General features: G+C 51.2%; 6 protein-coding genes across 6 annotated transcripts; 1 reads left to right on the forward strand and 5 right to left on the reverse strand.

Moving 5' to 3' along the window:
• Nucleotides 1–376: 376 nt before the first annotated feature.
• T069G_01828 (uncharacterized protein) lies at nt 377–1,897 on the reverse strand (the record flags this gene model as incomplete). Its single annotated transcript, XM_056169038.1, has 3 exons — nt 377–870; nt 929–1,366; nt 1,444–1,897. 3 exons carry the CDS (start codon nt 1,895–1,897, stop codon nt 377–379), a joined length of 1,386 nt encoding a protein of 461 aa, XP_056034354.1.
• Nucleotides 1,898–2,660: 763 nt separating this feature from the next.
• Nucleotides 2,661–3,839, reverse strand: T069G_01829 (uncharacterized protein; the record flags this gene model as incomplete). Its single annotated transcript, XM_056169039.1, has 4 exons — nt 2,661–2,726; nt 2,796–3,459; nt 3,512–3,665; nt 3,788–3,839. 4 exons carry the CDS (start codon nt 3,837–3,839, stop codon nt 2,661–2,663), a joined length of 936 nt encoding a protein of 311 aa, XP_056034355.1.
• Nucleotides 3,840–4,773: 934 nt separating this feature from the next.
• On the forward strand, nt 4,774–6,053 carry T069G_01830 (uncharacterized protein; the record flags this gene model as incomplete). Its single annotated transcript, XM_056169040.1, has 4 exons — nt 4,774–4,823; nt 4,912–5,233; nt 5,346–5,705; nt 5,796–6,053. The coding sequence occupies 4 exons, from the start codon at nt 4,774–4,776 to the stop codon at nt 6,051–6,053; spliced, it is 990 nt and encodes a 329-aa protein (XP_056034356.1).
• A 746-nt stretch (nt 6,054–6,799) lies between these two features.
• Nucleotides 6,800–8,737, reverse strand: T069G_01831 (cytidine and deoxycytidylate deaminase zinc-binding region domain-containing protein; the record flags this gene model as incomplete). The annotated part of the gene is made up of 3 exons (XM_056169041.1): nt 6,800–7,077; nt 7,155–7,869; nt 8,054–8,737. The coding sequence occupies 3 exons, from the start codon at nt 8,735–8,737 to the stop codon at nt 6,800–6,802; spliced, it is 1,677 nt and encodes a 558-aa protein (XP_056034357.1).
• Nucleotides 8,738–10,096: 1,359 nt separating this feature from the next.
• On the reverse strand, nt 10,097–13,098 carry T069G_01832 (uncharacterized protein; the record flags this gene model as incomplete). Its single annotated transcript, XM_056169042.1, has 4 exons — nt 10,097–11,149; nt 11,213–11,272; nt 11,335–11,394; nt 11,584–13,098. 4 exons carry the CDS (start codon nt 13,096–13,098, stop codon nt 10,097–10,099), a joined length of 2,688 nt encoding a protein of 895 aa, XP_056034358.1.
• A 2,814-nt stretch (nt 13,099–15,912) lies between these two features.
• Nucleotides 15,913–17,712, reverse strand: T069G_01833 (uncharacterized protein; the record flags this gene model as incomplete). The annotated part of the gene is made up of 1 exon (XM_056169043.1): nt 15,913–17,712. The coding sequence occupies one exon, from the start codon at nt 17,710–17,712 to the stop codon at nt 15,913–15,915; it is 1,800 nt and encodes a 599-aa protein (XP_056034359.1).
• Nucleotides 17,713–18,231: the final 519 nt, after the last annotated feature.

Raw genomic sequence — 18,231 nt, forward strand, 5'->3', positions numbered from 1 at the left:
TGGCAGTGTCTTTGCTAGTGCAGAGGTACATACAAACTCGAGTTCCGGGAGGCGTGCCGGAGAGGGAGCCGGCCGAGATATCGGGGCTGCAGGTCTTGACGACCAACACACATCTTTTCTAGAAGAGGCAATAATCTCGATATTCACACCTCAAGTGAGAGTGTGAGTATGGATTGATTAAATGGAGGCAGTAATAGCGGCATGTAATACCTCACGTGGCGGGTACAATGGATCGGTCTTATGTCCTGACTGCTGTCACGTCACATGCAGAGAAACTCAAAATGACAAGCTTCGTTTATGGCACAAACTCAATTTCTATCGCCTTAGACTTATCTACCTGTGGTATTTGCATTTTATCTTTCTAATTCACTCAGCCCTACCAATCAAATGGGCTCAAGGTATCGTTATAGTAATCATCTCCCTCATCCTTCCACTCGTCGTCGTCATCGTTCTCTCCCATATTCTTCTCCCTACTTTCTTCCTTCTGCGCCATCTCCTCTTCCTCAAAGAGCACTTTGACCTCTGGGAATTGAATCATCAGGCCTCGGTATGCCTTCCTTCTCTGCTCTGGCATACCACCATTGCGGCCCTTCATCACGGCGGCAGCGAGGCCGCCTGCCATCAGCGGCAACACAAATGGGGCTGCCAATCCTCCAGTCGCTGCCGCGATGAGGAAAGGATCTATACTCGGAGCGCCTCGTCGTGGGCCTTCAACTTGCTCCGCTCTAAGCTTGCACAGTGCTCGATAAAGCTGGACACATTTCGTGCCTGCGGTCGGACCCAACACCAAGAGGGCGAGGATGATAGCAAAGTCAACATCGTCCCAGTGCATCTTTGTGTACTTCCAGTCCTGATTCAGGAGCCGGTGGCCTTTCAAAATTCATTAGCATCGGCGATGAGACATGGGTTGAAATTTCGGCACACTTACACTTGTGAGACTTCTTCAACGCGTCGTATTGCCCGTCTCCGAGCCCAATCACCTCAATGGCACTGATTCGTCCAACCTCGGACTTGTCCATCGCATTGCGAGGGTATCCACGTCCCTGGATTGAAATGTTCCAGTACGTGCCGGTTGTTAATTTGTTCCTCAGTGTTAGATCTCTGTCATCCCAAATCGCCTTCTCGATCAGGCAGAACGACAAACGAGAATCCGTGTCCCAAGCGCTGAGCACTGAAGGAAGATCGGTCGCATCCTTGCTTTCCCGCAGAATGAATCTATCTGGGGCATCTCGCATCATGAAAGGAGATGCAAAAGGAGGAGGAGCCCTGGGGCCACGGGGAGACTTTATCAAGATGCCATAGAATTGGGTGAATTCTGGAGCCGGTTTCTCAGCCCAAGTAGATGATGAACTCTCGCTTGCTGGTACTAATCAGAGAAAAGGGAATGGTTAACGACCAGGTTTTGTATCTGGTGGAACATTGGACGGATCGCTTTTCACAAACTTTGAGATATGAGCAGCTGGAGGGCTTGGTGAATCCATTCTCCTATGACTGGCCCGACTATTCCCCAGAGCCGGACAGCTTCGCTCTTGATCCAAGACGCCGTGTCGACAAGGTGCATGAGCACATAGTCCGAGAATGTTGTGGCCTGGTTCTGCGGGTGTCGGGCTCCCCTACGAGAAGGCCCACTGGCATTACTGCTTGTATTATCATCTGCTCCGATGATTCTTTTGAACCAAGCTGGGACTCCATCCCATGCATCCAACGCCCCATGCTTCAGATCAAACACCAGCGAAGTCAGCCAGGCCAACACAGGGACCAGGCAAAGATTTCGAAAAATAATATACCGCTCTGGCCACAGTATGAAGATGAGCGTCACAACCGATACAGTAGTGACGGCCTGACGCTTTGCAGCTGCCCTATTCTCAGCGAGTGCGTTCGCATTGGATACCGGCATGTTTCCAGAATGGCGGGCCGCCTAGTGAGGTTGTCAGCATACAAACATGGCGGATCAGCGATCATGCATGAGTCGGTGTCTCACAATATTTTTACAGCACCAAATTTGTTGCCCCAGTGTATAAACCAAGGACAAAGGAGGAGGGAAAGAGTATCGAGAGATTGAAATTTAAAAAGAATAAAAAGGAGAAAGTGCAGCTCCCCAGCGACGTCTATGAAATGTAGACGAAGCTGCGTCGAGTCACCTTTGGGTCGCGGGGTTTGCCCACACCGTCAGTTCCTGAGAGGTGATTCTACAAGTCGATGCCTTTTCCTCTCAAATCGCCAAACACTGCAGGTTTGGCATCAGTTGGGCTGCGCTTTGCAGCAGAGATTCGATCAATCAGTCAAAGCCTTCAGCCGAATTCTGGGGATGGTCGTTTGCACAGGCGAATGAATTGCTGTCGCTTCTCTATCTTATGCGCTCTATTATACTCCCTACATGCAGCCGGTCAAGCATCTCATACCTGAGCGGTGGGCCGCATGCACTCCATGCTTGTAAGCCGGTTCCAAAATCAACCAACCAGAGCCGCCAGGTTTCCGCCTCACCCTGCATCAACACGTGTAACGAAGCTGTAGGTGAACGGAGCTGGCTCAAACACCTCCACTCCGTCTGTTGCCAGCGGATGGTTTTGCTACAGGGGATGTATGGAGAACAAGGTACAGGTATGACTCTAAACTCTGGCGACGCATGACCCCAGCCCACAAACCACCCATTCACCAACTTACAACAGATCCATCAGTTTATTCGCGATGTCGTTCACATTTGTGCCGAAATATTCAGGAATAGTCTAGAACGCGACTTAATCAGCAACTGGTCGAATTTGGACCCTGTACATCACATGGTACGAGGAGCTTACCTGGAGAATCAGCGTTCCATCCTCGATGATGCACTCGTTGTAGGTAGAGTGCTTCAGCTCGCCCTTGTCGACAATGCGGAATACAACTGTCGCCTTGTCAACGCCCTCGTTGAATGCTTCGTACAGCATGTCATCCTCGCCGAATTTCTGGTACTCGAGGTAGTTTATCAGGCCCTCATAGTACATTTTGAGATACATGCCCAGGTTTCGCTCCCAGACATCCGGAGCGTCTTTGGCGGCGCTAAGCTTGCCAAAGGCTTGCTCGAATTGCGGTACTACTGCGATATCCTTCTTGAGAATCTTGCTGAGCTTTGCCTTGATCGATTCTACCTCGGTGTCCCAATCACTTCGGATGGCTGCGCGGGCAACGAAGCTCATCGGCCGCTGGCTAGTCGCGGCTGCGCCAGGAGCCTCGTTGAGAGCACCCTCAAGATTCTCAAGAGAGCAAGCATAATCGGTGTTGGTTCCTAGATATCCTTCGCGGAAGAGAATGACCAGCTGTCCTGCAGGAGAGATTTTACAGCCACAGTAGGAAAACTTTTTGTCCTCGTCCAGGTCCATGGAGATGGTCTGGGCCGAGGCAATCGTGTTGAGCTCGGTTTTGCCCTGTTCTCCATGCTTGCTGATGAAGCGATCTAGCTGAAACAAAACGCCGTCAATGTATCTGACCAAATTAGCTCACTTTCTGAAAAGAAAAAGAGGCGTGGCCAACATACGAAGCAATCATTGAGCCAGGCGACTCTTTCGCATAGCCATCCTGGGCATATGCGCAGACTTGGGGAAGATTGATATCGATCTTCCACGGCGCGCCAAGCAGATCAGAGAGCCTCTGCTCATACTCGGTTTTCTTGCTCTCCCATTCATCGCGAACTAAACGTGGACGGTCAAATTTCTTATCAATCACATAAAATAAAACGAAGAAAAAAAGAATAGTGAACCCAGAACCAATTTTTGATTTCGAGGGCAGTAATGTTGAGGGGAGAGCTACTGACTGTTTTTGCGAACTGTAAGCGAGAACTTTTCGACAGGAGGAAGGCGGCTCATGATGTCTACTTTGAGAGGAATATTCAACAGCAAAGAATTAATATCGTTTCTTGCAAAGACAGCGGCTACAGCAAAGATTGGAATGTACTTGAACAAAAAAGATATTCTTCTTCAACAGGGCCTTTATACTGCGGCGAGATGCAAAGTGCCCCCTTTCACCTCGTCGATTCCGCCTGACTGTCCGCCTGCCGCCGGCCATTAGTCTTTCAACAGCGTAAAATTTAGGCTAAACATTCAGCTAAAGGAACGCCTCTTGGCCTGAGCGCAATAAAACCCCAGGCCAAGGCAAATCGACACGAGCCCGGCGCGTCCTTAGCGCCCTACGGCTGAAAGCCAGAGACGGTCTTGTCTGGGCGGGACATGGATCTGGTTGCTGTAGGAAACACGATTGTGGTAAATAGCGATTCAACTCCAGATGAGCACATCATCAGAACATTCATCCTGCCCTCTGATCTTCTTCCTCTACTACTCTTCTTCTCTGCACTGCCACGAGGCTCAAGTCGTGGGGATGGCAGTGCCGAGCCTACAGAATGATGTCAACAGTCTGCCAGATATTCGACCATGTTTCGCCAGTCTGTCTAGTTCATGAGTTGAAAGACATATTGAGCCATAGGCTATGCTCAAGCGATGAGAAAGAAAGAGAGGGAGGGAAATGGCCAAGAAAGCCACCAAAGAGATTGAAGATGTCAACCCAACCAATATACCACTTGTAACTGGTCAACGTATTGACGCCCATCTGGATCTTGATCAAAGGCATAATATACAAGGCGTCCATGTGATGAATCCTTGACTGGCCCTTTGTCCTAGGCACAGGTTCTGTTGTGTATAAAATAAGGCATGGATCAGGAGCACGTCGATGAGATTTTCCCAAGGCTGTTGGGAGATATTCAAGCTGTTTAGAAGGTCTTCGGAGCCTTCTTATGCTCACGCTGCGATGGACAACCTTGTCCAAGAAAATGGCATCCATGTGGCTGAAACAACAAAGTGAGTCAAAGCATCTAGAGACATGGGCTCTTCAAATATTGTCAGCATTGCTCAACACGTCCCTCAAGCTAACAACCATATGCCAAAGCTCCCGAATACTCGACTTCGAGAGATTTCACATTACCGATCGTTACTGGCGTAATAGCCCCTCCGTCAGAACACTCATGGCAGATGTCAAAGGTGTCACTAATCGCCCCATGATATGCTCGCGTGACTGGGAGATACACTATCCCCAGCTTGACAAGCTATACGGTAATGCGCAGCATACGATTCATGCCGTTACAGAGGCTATTGTCGCTTGGTGCGAAGCCATTATAGGCCTCGTAACAGACGAATCAAACTGGAAATGGAAGAATGAATTGATTCGCAACGTGGATAGGAGAAACGGAAGAATCCGACTCAAGATCAAGGTGAGTCGCTCTGCTTTGCAAGAACAAGACAGAAATAAAGAACAGATAAAAGAGGCGGGAGACGAGAGACGGCTCAGTGCAAACTGTCCAACTAACCCATACGGTTGCACAGATACACCAAGCAGAGTCGCCTTCTGTCGTATGGTCAGATAAAGTCCTAGGTTTCGTCCTTTTTATCCCGGAAGCCAATGTAATGGACTTGTCTGGCCTGAATCTTGAATTCAAGAAGCAACTACTCTCTGCCTTTGACAGCGACGAACTCTACCACATTCCTCAAGCGCAATACGTCAAGATCCCAAGCGAGCTTCTCCTCAGACATCCGTACTATCTCAGCATTCAGGCTAGTCGGGCTTGCATCATCGTCAAAAGCAGTCACTCTCCTAGTCTATTTCTCGCCGAATACCTCCGCAAGAACTGCCGTCGTTCTGGCAAGCAGATATCCGCAATGGAACACATATTTGAGACAAAGGGAGTAAGTCTCTTCTATCACCACCCTGAATCCCTCCTGTTCAGCTCTTTACACACTGCAAACTCATCCGCTGACACATGCCTCTTATAATAGCCCCCCGTCATCGACATCACGCTTGACCAAAGCCCATTCACCCCTAAAGAGAGCGCCATCTACGACACCCTCACCCTCAAACCCGCGTTTTTATCTGGTGGCCGTGTCAACCCCATCTCTCCCTTGATCTTGGTCCGTCTAGTCGAGAATGAGCTGGGATATGAAATCGACAGCAGTGACCAAAACAGCTGGTACTTTATCAGGAGAGAACCTCTGGAAGAACCTCTGAGAGAACCTCTGAGAGTAGTCTACCAGTAATTTTGTATTTCTGTTGACGTATAAGGAGGTAGCTATTGAGAATATACTCTTATTTTCGATGAACTACAGGGTTGTGTTTCAATACGATAATCTGATGTAGGTTTCCTTGCTAGCTGTGAAACATTCATGATTGTCAATCTGCGAGGTCCGTGCATGAATCACAAGCGTAATTGGTTTAGTGGTAAAATTCTCCGTTGCCATCCGAGCAACGTCGGGGAGCCCTGGGTTCGATTCCCAGATTACGCATCGGTTTTCCTTTTTGCCCTTCTTTCCTATGCGAAACCATAATGATTCTTTCGTGTCAGTATTCTTTTGCCCTTCAATTTAATCACTCTTGCCTGGGGGCATGCTATTTGTGTCTTGTGTCAGCTGTTTAAATCGTCTTGAATTTCTACCTTCTATGTAGAATGTAACGCAAATCTGCTTCGTGTGAAGCCTGCTAAAAGCAAATAGAGACGATATCAAGCTCCAAAATGGGCGATGGAAATAATCCTCCTATGCACGCAGTCTTTTTGACTCGCAGCTGTAGCAATCGCAAATGTCCGCCCTCAACGGCTTTTGTTGCCGGAATGAATAAAACGCCAAGTGCCGACCCCTTTCCATTTCGCACGTCAAGTAATAGTAGCAAGCAAGATTAGAAATTACCGTGGCGGATGGGTATGGGCGTCGGAATGCATCGATACTGGTACCAAAAAAGAAATTCGACCGAGGCTGACTCAATGCAGAGCAGCGTTCAGAGGGGTACTCTAAACAGTGGTCTCTTTGGCAAGGGGCTCCTCGCCTTTGTTGAGAAGTTGGGTGTTGCGAGGCTCAACATTCTCCTTGGTGGCATCGTTACCACCTTCGGCAGGTTGAACATCCTTCACATCTTTGACATCCTTGACATCTTGATTGACCTCTTTGGCATCGTTGGCCGCTTTGACCTCTTTGGCAGCGGCATCGGAGGAAGGTGGCGCAGTTCCATCTGCCTCCATCATGGCAGCCAGACGCGCGGCGCGGCCTTCCTTCTTTCGCGGAACAGGAGCTAAAAGACAGGAATATGTTAGCAAACTGTTGGAGATGTGATGATGTAGCAATCAACAAAGAGGGGGAAACACTTACCTCTGCCGTTCTCCTGGACGTAAAAGCGACGAAGAAGCGCCACGGCCTCATCACGACCCCAGCCACCCTCAATCTCAAATCCGGGTTCAATGTTGCCGCCATCGCCACCTCCAGGAGGAAACGAAGTGCCAAGGCTGCCGCCGCCATCAGGATATTGGATGGGCTTGGGCTGAGGATGAGCGCTGACCGTCTGTCCATCCTTGGAAACGGGGACGGAATTGGCGTGGATGCTGAAGACTCCACCGGTGCCTCCAAATTTGTCGTTGACGGCGCCAAAGTAGACCTTCTTGATGCCAACCTGGCGAAGAAGCGAGGCACACATGACGCAAGGCTCAACAGTGACATAGAGGGTGCTCTCGTGGAGAATGCTGCCATTCACGCGCTCCTCAGGGTAGTCCTTTTGACCGTAGGGGTACAGGTGGCCCTTGCGGCCATCTTCGTTACCTTCGTCGGGAGATCGCCACTCCACGGAAGAGATGTCAGACTGTCCATCTCCCTTGACGACCTTCTTGGGTGGAACGTTGGGCTTGAGAGAGGTGGTCTTGGGTTGACCTGGCTTGGCAACCGACATCAGGGCAGCGATGGCCATGAACTCTGCGTGGCGAGTTCCATTGCGAGTGACGTTTGTCGCATTCATGCCACGAGCAATGACCTTGCCGTCGTGGACAATCACGCAGCCGACAGGAGTCTCGTTGGTGACGAGAGCAAGTTTGGCCTAAAACGAAGCAAACGGCCGCTGGTCAGTAAACATTGCCAAGACGACGAGGCTGCGACGGAGACGGAGAGATGGGAGACGGAGAGATGGGAGACGAGAGATGGGAGACGAGAGATGGGAGACGAGAGATGGGAGACGAGAGATGGGAGATGGGGAAGGAAGAAGAAAAAAAAAGGCAACTCACCATGTCCAAGGCCTCGCCAATGAACTTGAGGTGCACAGCGCGTTCAGCGAGCACAGCTGGGTCGGTCAACGCGGCGATGGTGGCATCGTCATCTCCTGGAGCCGAGAGCGGCTTGGTCACAGCGACAACGGGCTCGTCAATGCGGGCCACGTTGAGCTGGGTCATCTGCTCGGTCAAGGCGTCGACCTTGGCATCAGAGAGCTGCTGCGGCTGCGGCTGCTCCATCTCCTTGGGGTTGGCGTCAGGGAGCTGCTGCGGCTCCTCGTTCTCCTGGGCGTTGGCTGGGGCTGCAACAGCCTGAGCTGCAACGGCCTGCTGCATGCCGCTGACGGTGGGCACAAACATGTTGAGGCTCATGGTGGACGAGTCGTTGTAAAAGTCCTGGTCGTACTCACTGTCGTCAATGTAGGGCTCCGAATCTTCGTCCTCTGGTTCCTCTGGTTCCTCTGGTTCCTCTGGTTCCTCTGGTTCCTCTGGCTGCGGCTCTTTGGTGTCCTTGTCGTCGTCAGTTTCGGAGACGAGCGAAGTGTCAGCAGGAGTGTTGGGAGGGGCCGGAGGAACAGCTTGTCCGTCGTCCTCTTCGTCAGAGCTGTCGTCGCCAAGTGGCCAGCCGCGACGGAACCACCTGCGCACTGCCCGTCTGGCAGTTGCCAGGCTAAGTAACCGGATGCCGAGGGCGGCCATGGTGGGTTACAGGTGGTGTCAGTGAATTATGCCCAACAGCCTCTTCTTGGGGTCCCTTGAGGGTAAATTTTGCCTTGGTGCAGAATTAAAAGTTGTTGTTTTCTCTGAATGAGAGAAAATAGATGAGAATGGGTAGAAGAATCGGTGTGGTCGGTTGGCTTTAAGGGGGGGCTTGACTCCTGCTCCTTCCTCACAGCCCGTGCCCCTCACGGCGTACCTGCTTTGTCTGTTGGGTTAAGGAAAGAGCTGCTGTCGCCTATTTGGCTGACGACAAGATGACGGCAGGAATATGCCGTAAATTGTAAAGAGAGAAAGATGGCACAAATGCAGATGTTGCGTCTATCTTCCTCGCTGGTGTTTAGGAGGGCAGAAAAGCCTATTGAGTAGAAGAGGCTTGCTCTGCAGTCCTATCGTAAAGGAAAGAAAGGCCTTCTGGGAGTGTCAGATAGTGCTTCTTCCCTGAAAATGGAAAGGCCATCGCCAGGAAGAAGAAGAATAGAGATCTTTTCGCACCTTGTTGCACCTTCGAAGCAGTCAAGAGTATACTCGGTCTTCAGGTCCTCCGCGGTTTAGCCTTGCAGATGGAAGAGTGAAGAGGAAAAAAGTGAGAGAGAAGGCCTCTTCTGGCGGGCCTCGTGCGCAGTAAAATGCCCCTGCAAAATCGAAATGCGAGAGCGATAGTTGGTATAGAAAATAGAAAGGTTCAAGGAAAGAGATGGCTCATCAGAAAGAAAGTCGTGGGTGGCTTTGTTTCTGATTTCCCACCTTGCTTCGCGGTGAGATGCAAAGTTTGGCCACGGCCTTTTTATAGCGTTTGAAATTCTGTCACACCTTTTTCACTGACAGGCGCCTGCAGCAACCGAATGAGATGACTAAGCATGCTATCTCACCGACCACTCCACCACCACCCAAAAATTAGCACCCCTTCGCAGCACAAATCGTATGTAGCAGTGAATCACACATATTGGCAGCCTCATTATCCCAAGTTCCCGGCAGCGCATAGATGCTACCGAGAGAAATAAAATCAAACAATCACTGTACGTAGAAATCTAACGGTAGTCGGGGAAAATACACCAAGACACAGGACGAGAGGGGAAAAAAGGTAATAAAAAATTCTAGGCTTCTTTTGGCCCAGTATATATCATTTATAAGACTCTGCCAAATGGCTAGTCCTGATACCACGCTATACTCTATGATACTCCAAATGGGCGCATGGAAAACCAAAGCCTGCCCAGCATTATACCAAATACTAATACAATCCACGCAAAAGGGTATCGTTAGCCAATTGGCTTGTAGAAAAAACGCGTGGTCTAGATGCCCAAATATCTCTGAGCATCCTCTGCATGTGCAAGAATACTTCTAGCCCATCATAGGAGCTACCAAGGCCGTGCCGATGGCTCCATTGAGGAAAGAAGAGAAACGGGGAGCGAGACAAGACATCCTGTCTCGTGAACCCAAAGGTTGGTGTTTCCGTAGGGAAGGGCCCGCCCAAGGGTAGACACTGTCCTTGGATCTTGAACTTGACATTGTCGATGATGCCGACGCAAAGGTTGCCTTGACTCCACTAGGAGTCGCAAGACGTTCAAGGACGGATCTCATCGCGAGAATAAGGGAAGCGAAAGAGAAAACGGCAGAAAGCCCAAGCATGCCAGCGAACGTAGCGCCAACAAGAGTGGCGGCCAACATCGCAGCAGCGGCTTGTGTAGGTTGGACTTGGCGAAGCGAGAACTCGCTAGGCTTGCTCGTAACCAAAGCAGCACGTTCATCAGCAGCGCGAACATCCTCCATGGGCGATATCGCTTGCAGGAGGAGGGGCGACAATGGTTGAATTCCATCGTCGCTCCGAGACGCCGACGACTGCTGGTGCACATTGACTTCGCCGCTTGGTTGCTGAGCAGGCAGGCCGCTGCGATTCCTGAGAATCTCAGGAGTCCTAACATCCGAAATATGAGGCCAAGCAAGGGCTGTAGAGGAGGCAGGAACCGTAGTATCCTCGCCGGCAGTTGCGTGTGCGGTTGCCAGTAGAGCATTGGATTCACCAAATGATGCTCGTAATCCGCCAGGCGAAACGCCAGGGGAAACACCAGGAATCACACTGCGGTTGGCGGCAAATTCGGTTTGGGCCTTGAAGAGAGTTAGCTGGGCCGAACGGGGCTTTGTGAGCTCAGTGGCATCGCATACCCTTGCGAGTGACTCTTCCGAGCCCGTCGAGAACCGGACTGGACGGTTCGTGGCGGTCGCCAGCGAAGAGGGCGCGGACGCGGACGCGACAGAACGTTCGCTCGTGAGTTCCTGCTTGGCCATGTTAGTCGTCAAGAGAGCGGCGGTAGCTGTGATTGCGGCATGACATACGATTCGGAAGTTGTCGGCTTGGCCGGGTGATAACCAAGATGAATAACGAGCTGGTGTTTCCTTTTTTCTAAAGTTAGTCACCGTATGGCAACATAGTTTATAGGGGGTCCAGTAAAGACGTACACTTGCGATTCTACCATGCTCGGTTGGCGATGTGTCATACAATGATTCTTCTTGTATGTCCTTTTTTCAAAGTTAGTCGCAATTGCGCAAGCTAGCTGAAGAGAGGGGGAGAGAAAACGTACGCCGCGGAACTGCAGTGCGGTGCTTGCTGGTTGGCTTGTGGTAACATCAACTGATGTGCCCTTTTTTCGAAAGTTAGTGACGGTTCTGCAATCTAGCTGATAGGCGTGGGCACGTACACTTCCGTGGATCGCAATTGATACAATCTCAGATCCAGAAACATCTGAACGTCCAGGAGGTGCCTTCCGAGGAAGTCAGTAATTGTTCATCCATCTAAAAACGGAATAAAGGGTAAGAATCAGGAGACATACGCTATTCGCAATCACTTCCATGCCATTTCCAGACTCCATCGTAACGAGGAGAGAACCACCCGGCGGATTGGCTATACGAACACCGCCTACCCAGCCTGTGGAAGCTATCGCGCTGACACCGTCGCGTGAATCCTGATCAGGGTTCGCTACTGCGTTGTGACCCGGATCATACCACGGCAGGCTCGTGTTGGCAGCCGCAACAAGGCCGCCAGTCTCCAAAGGAGATACTGGCTGGCTCGTGCCGCTCCAATCAGTTGCAAGCGTATGGCCATCTGGATCGAAGCTGTCGAAGAAGGCAGTTTCAGATCCTGAAGCCGACGGCTGACTTGGGCTGAGCGTCCGCGTGGACGAAATCGGAACCATGCGGTCATCCTCGGAAAAGGTGGACGAAGGCGAAAAGAGGTTAAAGTCGGTGTAGCTGCTAGCAGAGCCGGCGTAGTTGTCTTGCATAAACGGAAGTTGTGGTGAGGTGGATTGTGACGACATTCTCTCACCCTCCTCAAGGCCAGAAACGGCCAGTAGATCTTGCTGCGACGCTGGCGTAAGCACCTTGGAAGGCGAGGCAGAAGAGGAGGAAGCAGAGGATTGGGAGGAGGAGAAGTAGCCCTGGGGGTCGAGGAAGAAGTCGTAGTTGTCCTCCACATCGGCAGGAGGGTACTGAATGAATTCTTCCCACGACTCGGTGATCTGGTCAGTGGACTCGAAGCTGTCCAAGCCAGCAAATGTAAAGGTAGGGTCAATGCCAAGGAGTGACATTGGTCTGCCCGGATTATCGTCTAATTTAGAAATTGAAACACCAGCAGCCACCGGTTTCTGAGGTGTTGGTGTGGCCACTGCCGGTGGTGATGTGCGTGCCTTCTTTGCTGCCTTTGTTGCAGATTGAGGCTGGGTTTGAGAGGCTGAACGCTTCTTGTGGTCGGGGTCGCAGCGAATCTTCTTCCGTCGACAGCTATCGCAGGCCTTGATGATGCGCATGAGATGTGCGTGATCACGTTGCTCCTTTGTCTTGGAACCTCGAGAGGCAGAATCTGTAACATCTTCACCATCCTTGGTCATGATCTTCATGCCAGGCAGGTTTGAAAGGTCGATCGCAGAATAGCGAGCGACCATGTTGTTAGACTTGGAGGTTCTGCGGCTCTTGGAAATGGAGGAGCGAGAAGACACTGAGGGAGAGGCGGATGCCTGACTCCAATCCAGTGTCGAGTTGACTGGAGATGTGTTGAAAGAAGAGGTGGCGATTGAGTTGACTGGAGAGGCGGCGACAGGGCTAGTTGAGTAGTAAACGGGGTAAAACTTGAACGTCTGACCAGTGAGCTGCGAATGCTCCAAGAAGTCGAGCGAGATGGTTGCTCGCTTCTCCTTAAGAGCGGCCGGGCCCGGAATGTAGGCGTTCATCATGTCATCAAGCTCTTGTGAGCCAAGAGCAGGGAAGAACTGAAGCTGAGCGCCAAGCTGAGGCTGGTAGACTGAGAAGCCCTGGGGGAGAGGGGCGTTGGAAGAGTACTGAGAAGCCATTGCTGAGGTGGATTGAGGTTGTTTGAGTGAAGTCGAGAAGAAAGGAGTCATAAAAGAACTCAAGGAGGACGTCGTAGCGAAGATGGAATATTCGACGTTGTCCGGCCCGCCATGGGAGTGTAAGCCCACGATACACTTGGAAAGGCCCCGTTGCGGGCGGCGCCTTTGGTTTTATCAGAGTACTTACACAATTGAACGGCCAGAGAAGATGAGATTTGATTAATTCGAGAGTATTCTCTCTTTGATTTTAATTCTGATTCTGAGGGTTGAACGAATGAGGAAATGGTTTGGTAAGAGGGTATTCGCAGCTGCGCCAAGTTTGCGAGCGGAGAGGGGAGGGTCCTGGCGCGCTGGAGTCGAAAAGACTAAACAAAAACCAAATGGGGCTTAAGCTCTGAAGCTTGAAAGCTGATTATCCAACTATAGGGTATCAGATCACTCAATGGTGATGGGAATCTGGGATGTGAAAGAATAGAGAAAAGATGAAAAACGAAAAACGAGTTCCTCAGGCGTCGCCGGTCGGGAGTCATGACGGTATTTCACTGTCCGGCCTGGCGTTGCGAAAAAGCGGCTTTGGGGAAGGAGGCCCTTGCGGGATAGTCGCAATCCTGACTCTTTCGGCGTGCTGGAAAAGGACTAGCGTAAGGCGCCCTTGGGGGCTCAGCTGGCCAATAGGGCTGTGCTGTGGGATCCAGCGCCCCGCCTTTCTTGTTTCTGATTGGTCCAAATCCCCCACCTGATGCGCCCCCCTGGGTGGGTCCTCGGCGAGAGCTTAGCTTCACTGATTGGCCAATGGCGCCGCCTGGACTCGGAGCCACATGCAAGTGACTCAATCCTGGGCTTGTAAAAGTTCCCTTTTCTGGCGTGGGATGGCTTCACTCTGAGCTTATCGGGGGCCGCCGGCCAGGTACAGACACGGGTGGTGGCGCGGGTACAGACTGAGGCTCGGGTACGGGCCAGATGGCGGTTCCAGCGGTGATCCGTGGCGGTACTGGAGACTGAGTCTGTACCTGGACTCGACATGCACTGATACATCGATGGTTGATCTGACTCCTCCAAGCCTCCCACTCAGCAGGCGAATATACCCCAGACTCGTCAACCTTCTGTTAGTGCCAGTGCTCGTGCTGTATCGTATCTAGATCTATAACCATTCAGTAACGTACATGGGACTAGTAGTAGGATGAACAAGCACTCTGTAGATTCACGGCCCAACGATGAAGCGAAAGGCTTACATTACAGGTCAAGCGAGTAGATAAAGTTGATGCACTTCCCCATCTAGATCCTGCCTGAGTTCTTTTGGGTTTTCTCTCTCGAAGTTTTGGGCCACCAAAACGTGCTTCGTATGAGTCTTTCAGAGTGGACACGTGCCGACGCCTTCAAGCCTTTATACCAAGTCGGGCACTGACGCCGCTCACTTTTTATCTCGGTCTCGGTCTCATCCAAGTTGTATGGACATACATGCTGTGCGCTAACAAATGCTGACGCTGCCTTCTCATTACGTCCAAGGTTGCACTACCCTACAGCAAGTTGGAGATGTTCAAAAGTCAAGCCGACTTCACAATTTAGGGTGCCGGAATTATCCAATTGGGGCCGATTACCCCAGCTCTCGTCGCCTTGTCATCGTCGGCTCGATTCTCCCGTCAATCATGACCCAACAATTGCCTCCCTGACCGCATCGTCTTGTCTGTACTGTACTGTACGAGCCAAACGTATCACGATCCAACCCACTTACTCAAGCCGACGTCAGCAATAGTGGCACTGATGTGTAACGTTGAGTTTCGAGCCCAATTGAACACGACCTGTCCGTTACCTTATTCATGCCCCCCACCAATACGAATCGAAATCGAACCACGTTGAGAGAAATAAATTGAACGGCCGAGATTAAGGAGAGGTAGACAAGATCATCTGAGCAACAGCATAACCGCGACGACCAAACAGAACCGCTGCAAAGATTATGACAAGTAGACGCCCCATCCAGCTGGGACAGTTGGTCATCGTCTACGGCCCCTCGAAATTGGCTTGGCACGCCGGCGAATTCAAGGCGGCCGGCGGGTTCGAGTTTTCCGGCGAGCTCGAGAAGGCTTAGGCTCAACCCCACTGGTGATCCTGGGCTGATCCTGACATGTCGTAGCGCAATCTGGACCACTCCGAAGCCGACTCCGAATCCCCGTATCTAAACGAGACGCGGACGAGAAGCAGGAAAAATCAAAGAATGCCAATTGAGCACTCCACAAGGCGCTTGGGCGGAATGGTTGAAATAACCCGCGTGGCTTTCTTACCGCAAAACGGGTCGTGATGGCAGCAGCAACGGTAGTAAATCCATTGCGAGAACCACGAACCCGAAATCAGGGTACAATGACATGAACTGCTAATCATGCTCTATCGTAGCTCAAGCTCCGATTGAGGTTAGGACACAAATCCAATTGATGTCCCAGGAGCATCAGAAATTTAGCCCATACCGACCGAAATTACAGCGACTCAATTGCCGTCCATCAATGTATTTACTTGCCGTCTACAACATTCTCGTACAACAGAATGAGAGTCTCAGTGACGACCGCATTTGGACGAGGACGGGCTTGAAGAAGAATGGAGAAGAATGGCATCATTCGATATAGAACTTCTGTCCAATTTTCTGTCGGGTTCGCAGTAAAGGTAAGTCGAATAATTCGACAGGCACATCAATTGGTATGGAAGCCGCCATGGAAAATACCCAGAGTCACGATATCGGAGAACAACTCATGCCTGATTGTCATGTCTCGTCGTGTCTCATTACGTCTCAGTCATGTCTCATTAAAGATAAAACAAGAATAAAAATTATCTACTCGGCCGGGTCATACCCAGCAAATCCACGGCATGTTTGCTCCATGCCCCCCCGCCCCTGGGAAGAGGAATCGCAGTGGTGGTGGTGATGGCGGTGGTGACGGCGGCAGCAGCGACAGCGTGGGCGGGGGTGGGAGCCTGTGCCACCTGCATCACCGCCGCCGCCGCGATTCCTCTAATCCTCTTCGCCGGGTTCGACGAAGCTACATGTACTACTGTTGATGCTGGGTTCTTGGTTGCAGCATTTACACGCCTCTCCTCCACCTCCCTCGCCCTTTTCCCCAGAACCTCCCCCAGATCTTGCTCCTTGGAACCCGTGCACTCTAAGACTTGTACAATGACCATGCCCCGATCGAGATTCATTTCGACGCCCTCTGTGAATTCGCTCTCCTCTCCTTGCCAATGTCCATCGCCAACGAAGCCTCCGCCATCGTCATACACTACGTACTTTTTGTTAAAGGTGTGGAACTTAAGCTTGCCGTCTTGCCATCTCTTCTTCTTGCGGCGGAGGTCATGTGAATATAGACAAATGAACTCGAGGATGGAAGAAGAAGTTGATGGAGTAGGAGTGTTTGCTGGCGCCGCGGTTGTTTTCAAGGGGCGGAATGCAGACTGTTGAGAGATACGACATGACGAGGCAGAGGGGTTTTGAGTCGGCAAAGTTCTTGTAGATTGGGTCGTAGGTTGTGCGACTATCTTAGACGATGAAGCAGAGGGATTCTGAGTCGGTAAAGTTCTCGTAGGTTGAATTGTAGGTTGTGTAGCTATCCTTGACGATGAGGTAGTGGAGGCATGAGCTGGCATACCGTTTCTCATAAGCTGAATCGTGGGTTGTACAGCTGTCCTTGACGCCGAGATAGTGGAGGCATGAGCTGGCACAGCATTTCTCGTGGGCTGAAGCGTGGGCTGCTGAGCTATTCGCGATGTCGATGAGGTAGGCCTACGACTTGGCCCAGCATTACTTTCTGGCTGAGGTACGGTCTGATATGTGGCACGAGATATTGATGTGGTTGGCACAGTAGGTCGCCCAGTCTCTGTCCTATCTGGCAACGGTAATGGCCGAGGGTCGCGAGCCGTTGAGTTGGAGGGAATGTTTACGGGCTCAGGATTAGCTGGGCCAGCGTCTCTTAAAAGCTGGAGCATGGGCCGCCGGGTCTTGCGAGATTTTGGTAGAGGAGGCGGAGCTTCGGTTTCAATGCTCTGGAGGATTGGAGAGGCGGGTCTTATGATATGAGATGTCAATGTAGTAGAAGCAGTCGTCAGCAGAGAAGATGTGCCGTCGGAATCAATGCTATCAATGAGTCGAGCTCCAGGTCTTATGATGCGGGATGTCGATGTGATAGAAGTATTCGCCCGCAGAGGAGGTGTTCCATCGGACTCAATGCTATCGCCGAGTCGGGATGTAGGTCTTATGGTATGAGAGGTCAACGCAGCAGAAACATGCGCCAGCAGAGAAGGTGTGTCATCGGGCTCAATGCTACCAAAAGGTTGAGCTGCAGGAGGTGTACCGTCGGAGTCAATGCTATCAATAAGTCGAGCTCTAGGTCGTGTGGCACGAGATGTTGATGCAGCAGAAGCATTCGCCGGCAGAGGAGGTGTGCCATCAGGTTCAATGTTATCAATAATTCGAGCCCCAGGTCGTGTGACACGAGACGTCGATGCGACAGAAGCATTTATTGGCTCTGGGTTTCCTCTAGCTGATGCTAAGAATCGCGGTGGTCTGTGAAATGATTGTGTAGAAAGTGTGTGGTTTGCCCCAGCGTTGTTCGTTGACTGAGAGACGGGTTGAAGCATGTCTTGATGAGCAAGCCGAGAGGCTGATGCTACAGGATGAAACCTGGTCTGCTGAGTGGCTCTCGATGTTGGAGCGACAGAGGTATTAAACTCTATGCCATTTCTTGCGGATTGGAAACTTGATTGATGAATATCTTCTGCGGCTGGTGCTTCACGGGGCCTAGCCTGCCCAGCGTTTCCTCTGGGTCGGAACATGCCGTGTTAAGTGACACGAGGAGCTGCAATCTGTAGAAGGGAGAAAGACAAAGGGAGATGGATCAGAGTCGGGAGTTAACGATTGGTAAACTTCTGAGGCTGGCGATAGATTAGGCGGAGAGGTTGATGATATATCAGGGTTGGGAGTTGGTTGAAAATGCGACGACGGAGATGGATGATGAGAAGTTGCAGATAACGACGGAGAGATGTGAAGAGGCGAAGGAGGCATAGAGAAAGATGACGAGACCGCGTGAGGAAATCTCTGCGAAATCATAGAGATGTAGAAAAAGTGATACGAGGGGTACTTTCATTCTTTACCCTCGA

Source organism: Trichoderma breve, chromosome 1 (assembly GCF_028502605.1).
Source record: "Trichoderma breve strain T069 chromosome 1, whole genome shotgun sequence".
Lineage (NCBI taxonomy): Eukaryota > Fungi > Ascomycota > Sordariomycetes > Hypocreales > Hypocreaceae > Trichoderma > Trichoderma breve.